The sequence below is a fragment of the Rhinoderma darwinii genome, chromosome 4, assembly GCF_050947455.1.
Source record: "Rhinoderma darwinii isolate aRhiDar2 chromosome 4, aRhiDar2.hap1, whole genome shotgun sequence".
Taxonomy (NCBI): Eukaryota; Metazoa; Chordata; class Amphibia; order Anura; family Rhinodermatidae; genus Rhinoderma; species Rhinoderma darwinii.
Genome location: NC_134690.1, coordinates 298,108,496 through 298,122,810, shown reverse-complemented (window position 1 = coordinate 298,122,810; position 14,315 = coordinate 298,108,496). Strand labels below are relative to the sequence as shown.

At 39.0% G+C, this 14,315-nt stretch overlaps 1 protein-coding gene across 2 annotated transcripts in view; it reads left to right on the top strand.

Annotated features, from left to right (window-relative positions):
• Positions 1–14,315, top strand: part of URB2 (URB2 ribosome biogenesis homolog) — a 198,083-nt gene that overhangs the window by 11,168 nt on the left and 172,600 nt on the right. For both annotated transcript variants that reach the window (XM_075862643.1, XM_075862642.1), the window contains exon 3: positions 10,243–10,419. In XM_075862643.1, coding sequence (XP_075718758.1) covers positions 10,243–10,419 — 177 coding nt within the window. The remainder of the gene's footprint in view (positions 1–10,242; positions 10,420–14,315) is intronic.

Sequence of the window (14,315 nt, the reverse complement as noted above, 5' to 3'; positions counted from 1 at the left end):
GCATGTTCAAAAAATGATGCCAATCTAAAGTAGACATATGGGAAATGTGAACTAGAAACTATTTTGGGTGGTATAACCGTCTGTTTTACAAGCAGATGCATTTAAATTCTGAAAAATTACATTTTTCTCTACATTTTGCAGTTTTTCACAAATACTGAATATATCGAACAAATGTTACCACTAACCTAAAGCCCAATGTCTCACGAGAAAACAGTCTCAGAATCGCTTGGATAAGTTTAAGCATTCCGAAGTTATTACCACATAAAGTGAAATATGTCAGATTTCAAAAATGGGCTCTGAGCCTTAAGGCCAAAACAATGCTGCGTCCTTAAGGGTTTAAGGGAGCCTGTCACTTTTAAAATGAAAAATGCAGTCTGATCAGCAGGCAGCATGCTATAGAGCAATAGGAGCGGAGCAGATTGTTACAGTACATAGCTTTATGCAAAAAGATTCCATACAACTTGTAATTAATTATTTCTAATTCCCCTGCTCACCATTGATTAATAGTTTCCTTGTATAAGTCGGAATACAGATAAGCTGCCAATCACTGTATAGTACCGCCCACTGAACTATATATATATATATATAATATATAAGTTTTACATATTATACAGTGCTGTTGACTGTTTCAATCTACATATGAAAATGATTGTCATCTGTTTGGTATAATTGGTTAATCATACACCAAGTGTACCTAGAATTGATGATGTCTTGAAGGTAAAGTGTGGTCAAACCAAATATTGATTTAAATTTTTGTTCTGTTCATTCACTTTGCATTTTGTTAATTGATAAAAAAAAAACAATGAACACTTTGAAAGCACTCTTTCTTTGCAGCGTTTTTCCACAACTGCCTAAAACTTTTGTACAGTACTCGTGGTATATACAGTATCCCATCAAGGACATTTATGACATATCCTCAGAATTAGGGATGCACGATGCATCGAAACTTTGATACTGTTTCGATACTCTGCATCCCGAAACGGGTCGATACCGCTCTTTCATGTATTTCGATACTTAGCTGTGCGGCCGCACAGCTCAATATTGTAACACATGAATGTATGAGTGGGGCTGCGGCTGTGTGATACAGTCACTGCCGCGCTCCTGAGTCCTGATAACAAATGCGCGGGGTCAGGGTGATGCGATGCACTGCAAAACACCCCTATGTTCTGTCTTCAGTGCCTGAACCGCTGCTCATTGGTGCAGCGCCGCCGGCCTGCATAACCTCATGCTGACCGCGCACGCACTTCCTGTCAGGAGCGGGGCAATGACTGTGTTACACAGCCGCAGTCCCGCTGGCGGAGGTCAGAGAAACCTCTCCGCCGCTATTCCTGTGAATGCTGTGATCACAGCGGACTGCAGCATTCAGGGGAAATTGAGAAGGGGGGTTGCCCCTTGGATCGCGTCACAGGGAATTCCTGTGACGCGATTGAGGGACATACCATATATGAGCAGACAGCCCAGGGTCCATTGAAGGACCCCAGGGCTGTCCTACCATATTTCCTGTTGTTAGGGTATACTTAGGTATGTCTTAACAACTACCTGTGTATTATCAGTACACAGGCTAATGTACTGTAATATAGATATATGCCAGTACATTAAAGTAAAAACATAAAGTAATGTTAAATTAAAAAAAATACATATATACTTTTTTTTTACAATAAACATTAAAATAAGTCTCAATACATAAAATATATACACATTCAGTATTGGCGCGGCCATAACATGCACAACAATATTTTGGCGTCATTTATGATGTGTGCGCTGTAAAAAAATAAAATTGCTTTCTATCACTTATTGTGAGGCACGAGGTGTGATGAATTTAACCTCCATGTGCCTCACATTAATAGTAATTAACCCCATCATGTACCTTACATATTAACCCATTATGACTGAGAAACATGATGGGGTTAATTACGATTAATGTGAGACACGTGGAGGTTAAATTCATCACACCACGCGCATCACATCAGAAAATGGAAGAACTTTTTTTGTTTTTTTATTACTGTTGGCAAAGTATCAAATTGCTATCGAAATCGCAATACTAAACGAAGTATCGGTATCGAAGTCAAAATTCTGGTATCGTGACATCCCTACTCAGAATTTATCAAAATTCTTTTGCTTGGAGACGAGATGGGGGAAAATTCTGCTGCTCCAAGTAATGTTTTCTTTATAGTTCCTGGGCAGCACTTTCCAACTGTAGTGCCTGCCACAGCAAAAAACAAAACACCGGGCACAAAAAGGTGCAGTGTCTGCACAAAAAGGGTTATCTGAAAAGATACCATATATCAGTGCGACCACTTGTCCATCCAAACCCGGACTCTGCATGAAAGATAATGCATGGATATAATGCGAATTTTTTGTTTTGTTATAGTGTTTGAGTATTCCATTTTAAAAATGGGTAAAATAGAGCACAAGGATAAAGGGAGGGGGTGGGGGTTTTTAAAAGTCCAACATTTTTAATCCAGGGAGGTGTGGTAGATGCGGAAGCCTATGCTTGTGCCCAAAAATCATCCAAGTAAAAATAAGGCCTCAAAATCCTTGTGGTGCTCCTTCACTTCCAGGCACTGCTATGTGTCCAGACATATTTATATCACTTTGTGGGTATTTCTGAACTCAGAAGAAATAGCCCCATAAATGTTGAGGTGCTTTCCTTCACTTACATGATCTGTGTCTGAAAAATCTGTCCTATAAATGATGCATTTGTGAAAAATGTAACATTTTATTTTTCATGCCATATTTCCACTAAATTCAGCAAAAAAACTGTGATCAGACCCCTAGATAAATTCTTTGATGGTTGCAGTTTCCAAAATGGGGTCACTTCTTGGGGTTTTCTTCGGTACCGGTACCTCGGGAACCCTGCAAACGTGACATGATACCCGAAAACCATTCCAGCAAAATCTGTGCTCCAAATGGTGCTGCTTCTTTTCTGACCTTGCCATGGGTCCAAACAGCAGTTCATTATTATCATTCAAATATGGGGTATTACTGTAATCGGCAGAAATTGCTTTACAGATGTTGGGGTGCTTTTTCTCCTTTTATTCCTTGTAAAAACTTCTACGTTATTTTCGGGGGAAAAAAAAGAGTAGATTTTCATTTTCACAGACTAATTCCAATAAATTCAGCAAAAAACCTGTGGGGTCAAAATGCTAGATATCCCTAGATAAATGTTATAGTTATATATATATATATATATATATATATATATATATATATATATATATATATATATATATATATATATATATATATATATATGCTCCTTTGCTTCTGAGGCCTGTTTCAGTCCATTACCACACTAAGGCCACATGTGAGATATATATATATATATCTCTCACATGTGGCCTTAGTGTGGTAATGGACTGAAACAGGCCTCAGAAGCAAAGGAGCATATATATATATATATATATATATATATATATATATATATATATATATATAGCAAACTCCAATATACAGGTCAGCACTCCAAGTATGGTGAAAAAAATGGATCTTTTAATCAATACATGCAACGTTTCAACCCTGCTCAATGGGGCCTTTCTCAAGCAATACATTTCAATGTGAAGTGCACATATAAATACATGGTTTACAGCATCGTTGTGATAATGCAATAAATTTTCAATCAAGTCTAAAACCCAGTTGTATTCTAAAAACAGTGTGGTGCAAAAATCACCATATAAAGATATAATTTATTCAAATGAAATACGTGCAATAGATAGTAGGGCATAACGCCCGTACTGTATAAATCTTTAAAATACAGTCTAATTGGCAAAGTACCAATAGAACCAGTGCAGGTGTAGAATATCAAAATTTATTAAAAACATACTTTAATTAAGCAAAAATCCGGCTCACCTTTCCATGAATCCCCTGTCATCCACCATGCTGGTTAGTGCGCCGGTATTTCCGGGTATCAGTGCGCATGCGTCACATCGCGTGTTTTGCATAAGGTAGTTGCTGCTCAGAAACTAAGAGTGAGTCGTGGAACGCACTCGCTCTAATGGCACGCATCTTGCGCATGCTCCGTTCGTCCCTATGTTGGAAATCTTCAATGCCGCGATACATTCACCTTTCACTATTGATTCATATATTTTCGTATCTTTGTATGTATTGTCTAGCTTTGTTGCATATTTTAACATTCAATCCATTCAGTATAGAAAACATTTCTCTACAATAAATTATTGTGAAAAATTAAAAAGTTGGAAAAAAAGTGAAAGTGAATGTAAAGCCAAATTCGTTTAGTATTGACATATAGATTAACATATGAGCATATTGCGTTTAATTTGCGCTAAACATCAAATTTCGAAAGAATGGCAACAATTCCTTATATATATTATTAAAAAAATTTTTTTTATATAGAAAGGCATGGAAACAGGATGAGGGGATCCATTGTAGGTGAGTCTTCATGTATTATCTGAAATAAACAGAAAAAATATTTTATGTTAGTATAGTGATATGTACACGATGTCTAATCATACTCCCTGATACGTAAAGTAAAAAACAAAGTCATGGGCAAACCATCTCCTAACCTATACCACTCAATTTGAAATCGACATTTAGTCCATAGGGGCGTAGTGTGTTTAACCTGTAGATCCATTCCAGCTCTCGTTTTTTCAGAAAAGAAGTTCTGTCGCCCCCTCGTCTTGGTTTAGTAATGTGATCTATTACTCTAAATCGCAGATCTTTTTCTGTGTGATTGGCCTCCATAAAATGTTTTGATACTGGTAGATCCAGTCTTTTGGAACGTATACTAAATCTATGATTGTTTATACGTGTCTTACAGTCTAGTGTTGTCTCTCCTACGTAGAGGAGATCACATGGACATTGCAACAAATAAATGACATAATCTGATGCACAGGTGAGGTATTGTTTCATTTTGTATTCCATACTTGTTATAGGGTGAATAAATGTTTCATTTTTAATCATGTATCTGCAGTTAACGCAGTTCAGACAAGGGAAGCATCCCAATTTTTTCTTATCCAGGAAAGTTTGTGTCGCTTTCCTATTCGAACCTATATCAGCTTTTATCAGGTTATCTTTTAAATTTCTCGGACGTTTATAGGACATCAATGGAGGTGCTGAGAATTCGGGGACATGTTTTAAATTACTGCCCAATATGGACCAATGTTTATATAAAATCTTAGAAATATTGTGACTGATTTCATTGTATGTGGATACAAAAGGTATCCTGTTGCTTTTGTTGTTTTTTGCTAATTGTGTAGACGTTTCTGTGGATAGTAGTGTCTCTCTATCTATTGATAAAACTCTGTCTCGATGTTGTTGGACTAATTTGTTTGGGTACCCACGTGAAATGAACTTTCCACCCATTTCTTTCAACCTCGTCCTACTTATCTCATCGGTATCTACAATTCTTTTAACCCTCAATAACTGGCTATATGGGAGCGCTTTAATAAGACCCCTAGGGTGGTTACTTTCAAACCGTAGAAGGTTGTTTCTATCAGTGACTTTAGTGAAAATATCCGATGTTAATTTAGAATCTGATTTGGTTATGGTAGTGTCCAGAAACTCAATTGAATGACTGGACTTAACCAATGTAAATTTGATATCTGGATCAATGTGATTGACATACTCGTGGAACAATTCCAATTCCACATCAGATCCCAACCAGATGAAGAAGATATCATCTATGTATCTCCACCACTTCAGTACATGCCTGAAGTGGTGGGATACATAAACGAACTCTCTCTCCAGTGTTGCCATGAAGATATTGGCATAAGTAGGTGCCACATTGGTGCCCATGGCTGTACCTCTTAGTTGATCTTGGAACAAAAAATAATTGTATCTTAATACAAGATCTAGTAAGGCAAGTATAAATTCAATACAGGCTGGTGAATGCTCACTATTACGTAAAGTTTTATAGACAGAGGAAGTACCTCTCCCATGATCAATAGACGTGTATAAGCTCACCACGTCGAATGAGCATAGTAGGGCAGTATCTGGGATCTGTATCTCCCTGATTTTCAATAGAAAATCAGAGGTGTCTCGTATGTAGGATGGTACCTCAACTGCATATTTTCTCAATATCTTGTCGAGAAATATTGAGACATTACCCAGGATAGAGCCCATGCTGGATACTATGGGTCTACCTGGGGGTTTCACAAGCGATTTATGTATCTTCGGGAGTGTGTATATAATTGGTGTGACTGGGTGTTTGACCAAAAGAAATTGTTTTAAATCATTGTCAATAATTTTATTCTGTATTGCTTTCTCAATAATTCTCTCTAGAAGTCTTTGTATATTAAATTTAGGATCAGATGTTAATTCCCCATAAATCTGTCTATCCTGTAATTGTCTCAAAATTTCCTCCACATAATCCTTGGTGTCCATCACCACTATCGCTCCCCCTTTGTCTGCTTGTTTGATAGTAATTTTAGTATTGTTTTTAAGTTCAGATATAGCCTCAATCTCCTCTCTAGTCATGTTAGGGTGTTTAAATCTCTGATTGTTACTCTTATCTTTTAGTGCTCCAATATCCAACTTGACGGCTGTGATGAAGGTTTCAATGGCCGGTAAATTGCAACATGGGACAAAATCACTTTTTAAACAAAGGTCAAAATCACGTAATTTCAATTCCTCAATTTTAACATCAGTGGGGATATAACTCCGTTCTGCAAACCAGGTTTTCAATTTGATTTTGCGATAAAATCTATGCAAATCTAGTTCTAGCTCAAACCAATTAATTTTAGATGGGCAGAACGATAGACCTTTATTTAATACGGTACATTGGGCACTAGTAAGCAAAATAGATGAAATATTTACCACTAATGTTTCCGTTAATGTTTCCGTTGAAAGTCCATCTTGCGTGCGGACAGTGTCCGTGTCCTCACTGATCTGGGTGATCTGGGTAGTGTGGGATTTCCGTTGTCTGGAGTGCTTTCTTCCACCACGTCGAATCCTCCTTTGGCTGTGTTTGGACGACCTTCGTCCATCGTACGTCCTAAAAAATCTTGTTGAATGTGTCCCGCAGCAAGATTCTCCTCTCTCCTTCCATCGTCACGTGTGCGTCTGAACTGAACCCGTTGTCTGTGATCCGTAGTGAAATTCTCATCCCTCCTGTCTTCGTACTGTGTACGTCTATTCTGGGATTTATCCGTTCCAACATACCGACGGAAATTCTTTTGTTCGAGATACATAGATGATATCTTCTTCATCTGGTTGGGATCTGATTTGGAATTGTTCCACGAGTATGTCAATCACATTGATCCAGATATCAAATTTACATTGGTTAAGTCCAGTCATTCAATTGAGTTTCTGGACACTACCATAACCAAATCAGATTCTAAATTAACATCGGATATTTTCACTAAAGTCACTGATAGAAACAACCTTCTACGGTTTGAAAGTAACCACCCTAGGGGTCTTATTAAAGCGCTCCCATATAGCCAGTTATTGAGGGTTAAAAGAATTGTAGATACCGATGAGATAAGTAGGACGAGGTTGAAAGAAATTGGTGGAAAGTTCATTTCACGTGGGTACCCAAACAAATTAGTCCAACAACATCAAGACAGAGTTTTATCAATAGATAGAGAGACACTACTATCCACAGAAACGTCTACACAATTAGCGAAAAACAACAAAAGCAATAGGATACCTTTTGTGTCCACATACAATGAAATCAGTCACGATATTTCTAAGATTTTATATAAACATTGGTCCATATTGGGCAGTAATTTAAAACATGTCCCCGAATTCTCAGCACCTCGATTGATGTCCTATAAACGTCCGAGAAATTGAAAAGATAACCTGATAAAAGCTGATATAGGTTCGAATAGGAAAGCGACACAAACTTTCCTGGATAAGAAAAAATTGGGATGCTTCCCTTGTCTGAACTGCGTTAACTGCAGATACATGATTAAAGGTGAATCATTTATTCACCCTATAAGTATGGAATACAAAATTAAACAATACCTCACCTGTGCATCAGATTATGTCATTTATTTGTTGCAATGTCCATGTGATCTCCTCTACGTAGGAGAGACAACACTAGACTGTAAGACACGTATAAACAATCATAGATTTAGTATACGTTCCAAAAGACTGGATCTACCAGTATCAAAACATTTTATGGAGGCCAATCACACAGAAAAAGATCTGCGATTTAGAGTAATAGATCACATTACTAAACCAAGACGAGGGGGCGACAGAACTTCTTTTCTGAAAAAACGAGAGCTGGAATGGATCTACAGGTTAAACACACTATGTCCCTATGGACTAAATGTCGATTTCAAATTGAGTGGTATAGGTTAGGAGATGGTTTGCCCATGACTTTGTTTTTTACTTTACGTATCAGGGAGTATGATTAGACATCGTGTACATATCACTATACTAACATAAAATATTTTTTCTGTTTATTTCAGATTTTCTTCTGTTTATTTCAGATAATACATGAAGACTCACCTACAATGGATCCCCTCATCCTGTTTCCATGCCTTTCTATATAAAAATTTTTTTTAAATAATATATATAAGGCATTGTTGCCATTCTTTCGAAATTTGATGTTTAGCGCAAATTAAACGCAATATGCTCATATGTTAATCTATATGTCAATACTAAACGAATTTGGCTTTACATTCACTTTCACTTTTTTTCCAACTTTTTAATTTTTCACAATCATTTATTGTAGAGAAATGTTTTCTATACTGAATGGATTGAATGTTAAAATATGCAACAAAGCTAGACAATACATACAAAGATACGAAAATATATGAATCAATAGTGAAAGGTGAATGTATCGCGGCATTGAAGATTTCCAACATAGGGACGAACGGAGCATGCGCAAGATGCGTGCCATTAGAGCGAGTGCGTTCCACGACTCACTCTTAGTTTCTGAGCAGCAACTACCTTATGCAAAACACGCGATGTGACGCATGCGCACTGATACCCGGAAATACCGGCGCACTAACCAGCATGGTGGATGACGGGATTCATGGAAAGGTGAGCCGGATTTTTGCTTAATTAAAGTATGTTTTTAATAAATTTTGATATTATACACCTGCACTGGTTCTATTGGTACTTTGCCAATTAGACTGTATTTTAAAGATTTATACAGTACGGGCGTTATGCCCTACTATCTATTGCACGTATTTCATTTGAATAAATGATATCTTTATATGGTGATTTTTGCACCACACTGTTTTTAGAATACAACTGGGTTTTAGAGTTGATTGAAAATTTATTGCATTATCACAACGATGCTGTAAACCATGTATTTATATGTGCACTTCACATTGAAATGTATTGCTTGAGAAAGGCCCCATTGAGCAGGGTTGAAACGTTGCATGTATTGATTAAAAGATCCATTTTTTTCACCATACTTGGAGTGCTGACCTGTATATTGGAGTTTGCTGTGTATTGGACGCTGGTCGTGTGTCTGAACAGGTACCCTTGCACCCTAAATCGGAGGAACGGTGCTGCTTTTATTTTTTGCTTTTTCTATATATATATATATATATATATTTCTCAAAATCCACTAGGTGCTCCTTCGCTTCTGAGGCCTGTTTCAGTCCATTACCACACTATGGCCACATGTGGGATATATATTTCTAAAAACTGCAGAATTTGGGCAATAAATATTGCGTTGCGTTTCTCAGGTAAAACCACTGTATTACGAATTAATTTCAGCCAAAAAATAATTAAATTTGTAAATTTCACCTCTTGCTTTAGTTGGAATATGTGGACACTATCTACATGGGCACTGAGGGTTTTTTGGTTCCAATCCCCTGAAAACACCAAACTATTAAAATTCACGCATCGATGCAAAACAGCCATGAAAAACTTACCGTTGATCTGTTGTTGACTGCCATTTTTTTCACCGGTGTGTGTGTGTGTGTATATAGCCCTCTTCACTCTCACCTTTGCGATCCAGGGTGACAAGAAGACTAATTGTTAGTTTTGTAAAAAAAAAAAAAAAATAAGTAAAATTTGTTGTGATATTCAAAGTGGTTGCAAAGATATAATCGTTTAAAGAAGTGCATGTCAAAAATTGAAAATTTGACCTGGACACAGGGGCATCAATGACCCTTTGTCAAGAAAGGGTTAAGGACAAAACATGCTTAGTCCTTAAGGGGTTAAAGACATGTGCCTGTTTTTACCCTACACTGGCCAATGTCTTGACTTTCAAAAGAAGAGCTACTCACCAGCACAATTGTACTGCATCACAAAAGTAGATTTAATTTTTTTTTATTTTGCTGTAATCCATGTTTAAGTGTGTACTCTTTTTCTATTCAGTTCTTACTTGACTGGGTGAGCCAAATTTTGGTTGGATTACATACAAAGAAGCAAAACCTAGAAGAGGATGTTGAGCAGAAGCTCTGGATCTTTTTGGACAACATTTTACATAGCAAAAGGGTGCAATGTCTTACGGAAGAGGGAAAATCTCTAAAGCTTCGCTTTGCTGTTGCTCAGGTAATAATTTTGAAGTATGACCTATCATTTACTCACTAATCATTGCTTTTGTTTTTGGTATTCGCCTTTTGTATAACTGCAAATACATCTACAAGCTGTAAGATCTTTTCTTCTAAAAAGTAACATACAATAGAAGAGGGTTAAACGGTTTTATGTTTTCAGCAGATAAAGGTTAAAGGAACAGTGTCATCACAATTTTTTTTTTAATATGTTAAAGATGTTAGTGCTTTATTAAAAACGTTTGGATTAATTTGTGTGTTTGTGTGTTACTTTTTCTTATTTTTACACTTCTTCCCTATGGGGGGCTGCCATTTTTTTTCCCATTTCTGTATGTGTCGATTAACGACACATACAGACATGGAATACGGCAGCCACAGTCCCATAGGGACTGTGAACGGGTCCCGTCCCATCCACTTCTGTGTACGCCGTCTGTGTGGGAACTGCGCATGCGCCGCTCCCACACAGTCCAATTTGAAATGCGTGCCGTCCGGCGCCATTTTCCTGTGGACCGGAAGTCGCGGCCGGACAGTAAGATTACTACTTCCGGCCGCGGCTTCCGGGCTTGTGCACTTGGACCAGCGGCAGCAGACGGAGCGGACGGGCCGGAGGGAGCCGCGGCGGCAGGAGCAGGTAAGAGATTTCTATGTATGTTCGTGTTTGTGTGTGTTTACTACTGTATGTAAACCTACTACACTGTGTGTTAGCTCAAAAAATGGCGACACACAGTGTAGGAGGTTAGACCGTTCAATCCCCTCGTTTATCCCGGCACTAGCCAGGATAAAGGAGGGGGGGATTCTCAGAGCTCACTAGAGCGAGTGCTTTTTTCCCAATTTTGCAGCAAAAAGCAATGTGGTTGCTTTACCACATGTAATGCTGCAATTTTGGGAATAGCTCCATCTAGTGACCAGCAATGGGAAATATTATAAATTAGAATCTAATTTATAATATTTCCTGACTCGTGAAAAAAATAAAAAAAATTTGAACAATGTTTAATCACCTACACACTAAATGTTTAATTAAAAAAAACAAAACATGTTTTGCTGGCAACACATTCCCTTTAAAGTGTATGATATAAAATGTTAAAACATTTTATAATATTCTTTCTCTATCAATTCCTCAGTTTTAAAGATCTCTGCTTGGGGACCATCATTTTTTTTCTTCTAGCGGATGAGTCAACATTACTGTAAAAACATTTTCCAAAGCATATGAGTGGGGCGTAGAAAATCCCCATCCACATGCATTGCCTGCGGAAATGTTGCATATTCTGTCCAGATTTAGGCGTGGAATCCGGTCCTTAATCCTGACAATACACAACGTGTGAACATGGCCTTAAAGGGAAGGTGTCTTGAATTTTTTTTTTATTATTATTTTGAATCCTATTGCTTTTAATATAATATTTCCAAAAATGTTATTTAATTGTGTTCTCATGTTTTACTTTTTAATGTTTTCTGACTTTTACTTCTCTATGGGGGCTGCCATTTTTTTTTTTCATCTCTGTATGTGTCGATTAACGACACATACAGAGACGGAATATGGCACATACAACCCCATAGAGAATGCGTACGGGAGCCGTACCATTCTTAGTTGCGTGCGCCGTCTGTGTGGGAGCGGCGCATGACCAAACAGACCAAAACAAAAGTCGTTCGTAGAGCGAAATCCTGTGCCATTTTCATGTGGACCGGAAGCCGCTGCCGGACAGTAAGATGACGACTTTGGTCCGCGGCTTCCGGCCATATGTTCAACGAAGCGAAGGCGCTAGTAAGAGGAGCGTAGACCAGCGGAGGCGGCGGCAGGAGCAGGTAATTTATGTTCGTGTCTGTTCGTGTGCATTCTGTTCGTGTGCATTCTGTTCCTGTATGTTTGTGTGATACTGTCGTCTGAGCCCTGTATCTAATTCTCCTACACTGTGCAGTCGCTCAGAAAATGGCGGCACACAGTGTAGGAGGTTTGAAGACATTCAAACCCTTCTTTCTCCTGGCACTAGCCAGAAGAAGGGAGGGGGGATTGTGTGAGGACACTAGAGGAGAGTGTGTCCATCCCAAATTTGCAGCATACATCAATGAGGTTGCTTTACCACAGTGACCATGCTGCAATTTTGGGAACTGCTCCCTCTAGCGGCCAGCACATGGAAATGTTATAAATTAGAATCTAATTTATAATATTACCTGACTTTTTATTAAAACAATGTGTAATCACTTAAATACTAATTGTTTAACTGAAAAAAAATAATAATAATTTCTAGCGACACATTCCCTTTAAGTACAAAGGCTTTTGTAGTAAGATTACGCTAAGGATATAGCTCCACATCAACATTTGGTCGTGCAACGATCAGAATAAAGTTTTACTGCTGCATCACCTCTCTGTTTCTGCACTGGGAAAAACAATGACCGCACCTCTGTGGTGCCTTTCCCGAGCTGAAATTTTCTGCTCTTGCCAGTTTACTGATCACGAATCTGGAAAAGTCAAACTGAAATAAAGAAATGTATTTTCTTTAGCTTGTGGGACCTGAGGACCATGAGAAATAGTATGACTGATGACTAATAGCAGTAAGCCGAGTATATCTCCTTTTATCCCTTACTCGCGGAGTCCCTCTTAGCTGCCGCCAGATATGTAAGGCTGGGTTCACACCACCTATTTTCAGACGTAAGCGAGGCGTATTATGCCTCGTTTTACGTCTGAAAATACGGCTGCAATACGTCGGCAAACATCTGCCCATTCATTTGAATGGGTTTGCCGACGTACTGTGCCGACGACCTGTAATTTACGCGTCGTCGCTTGACAGCTGTCAAACGACGACGCGTAAAATGACTGCCTCGTCAAAGAAGTGCAGGACACTTCTTTGGACGTTTTTGTAGCCGTTTTCTCATAGACTCCAATGAAAACAGCTCCAAAAACGCAGCGAAAACGCCGCGAAAAACGCGAGTTGCTCAAAAAACGTCTGAAAATCAGGGGCTGTATTCCCTTGAAAACAGCTCCGTATTTTCAGACGTTTTTGGTCACTACGTGTGCACATACCCTAATGAGTAATGCGATGGCTGATATGAAAATTAAAGGCTATGTACACCTTTTTGAAGAAAATCTTTTTTTTTTTTTTTTTTTTTTAGTAAATCAATATTTGAAGTGACTTTAACCCCTTCCCCCTGCTTGCATTCTGGGCCCTAATGACCAAGGCCTTTTTTAAATTTTTCCATCGTGTCACGTTTTTTTATTTTTGCGTCTACATAGTTGTATAAGGCCTTGTTTTTTGCAGGACAAGTTGTACTTTTTAACCCCTTCCCGAGATTTGACCTATCCATACGCGAAAGTCGGGTAGGGGGAAGTATGGAGCGGGCTCACGGAGTGAACCCGCTTTATACGATGCTGGTGTCGGCTGTTTGTTACAGCCGACACCTCAGAGTAACTAGCGGCATCGCGCTCGAGCGCGATCCCGCTAGTTTAACTCGTTAAATGCCGCAGTCAACAGAGCCTGCAGCATTTAAATCGTTAGAAGGGGGCGACCCCCTCTAACAGCTCATCGCGCCCCCCCGCAACGCAATCGCGGGGGGCGATGGTTGCTACGGCTGCCTGGGGGCCTAATGAAGACCACCAGGTCCGCCATCTTTGTACACCTATTAAGCCCTGCCTCCGGCAGACGTTATGGCTTTTGTATTGCAGTGTATTACTGCCTGTCCGTTTAAAACGAACAGGCATCTGCTAGGATCTAGCAGGCAGACCTGGGGGCCGTTATTAGGCCCCCCGGCTGCCATCGGAGACACAGACACTCGGCAATCTTATCGCCGGGTGCCGGTGGGATGAGAGGGAGCTCCCTCCCTCTCCAAAACAACTCCGATGCGGCGCCCACTATTGAGCACCGTATATGAGGGGTTAAACGGGTGAGATCAATACTAATATCAATC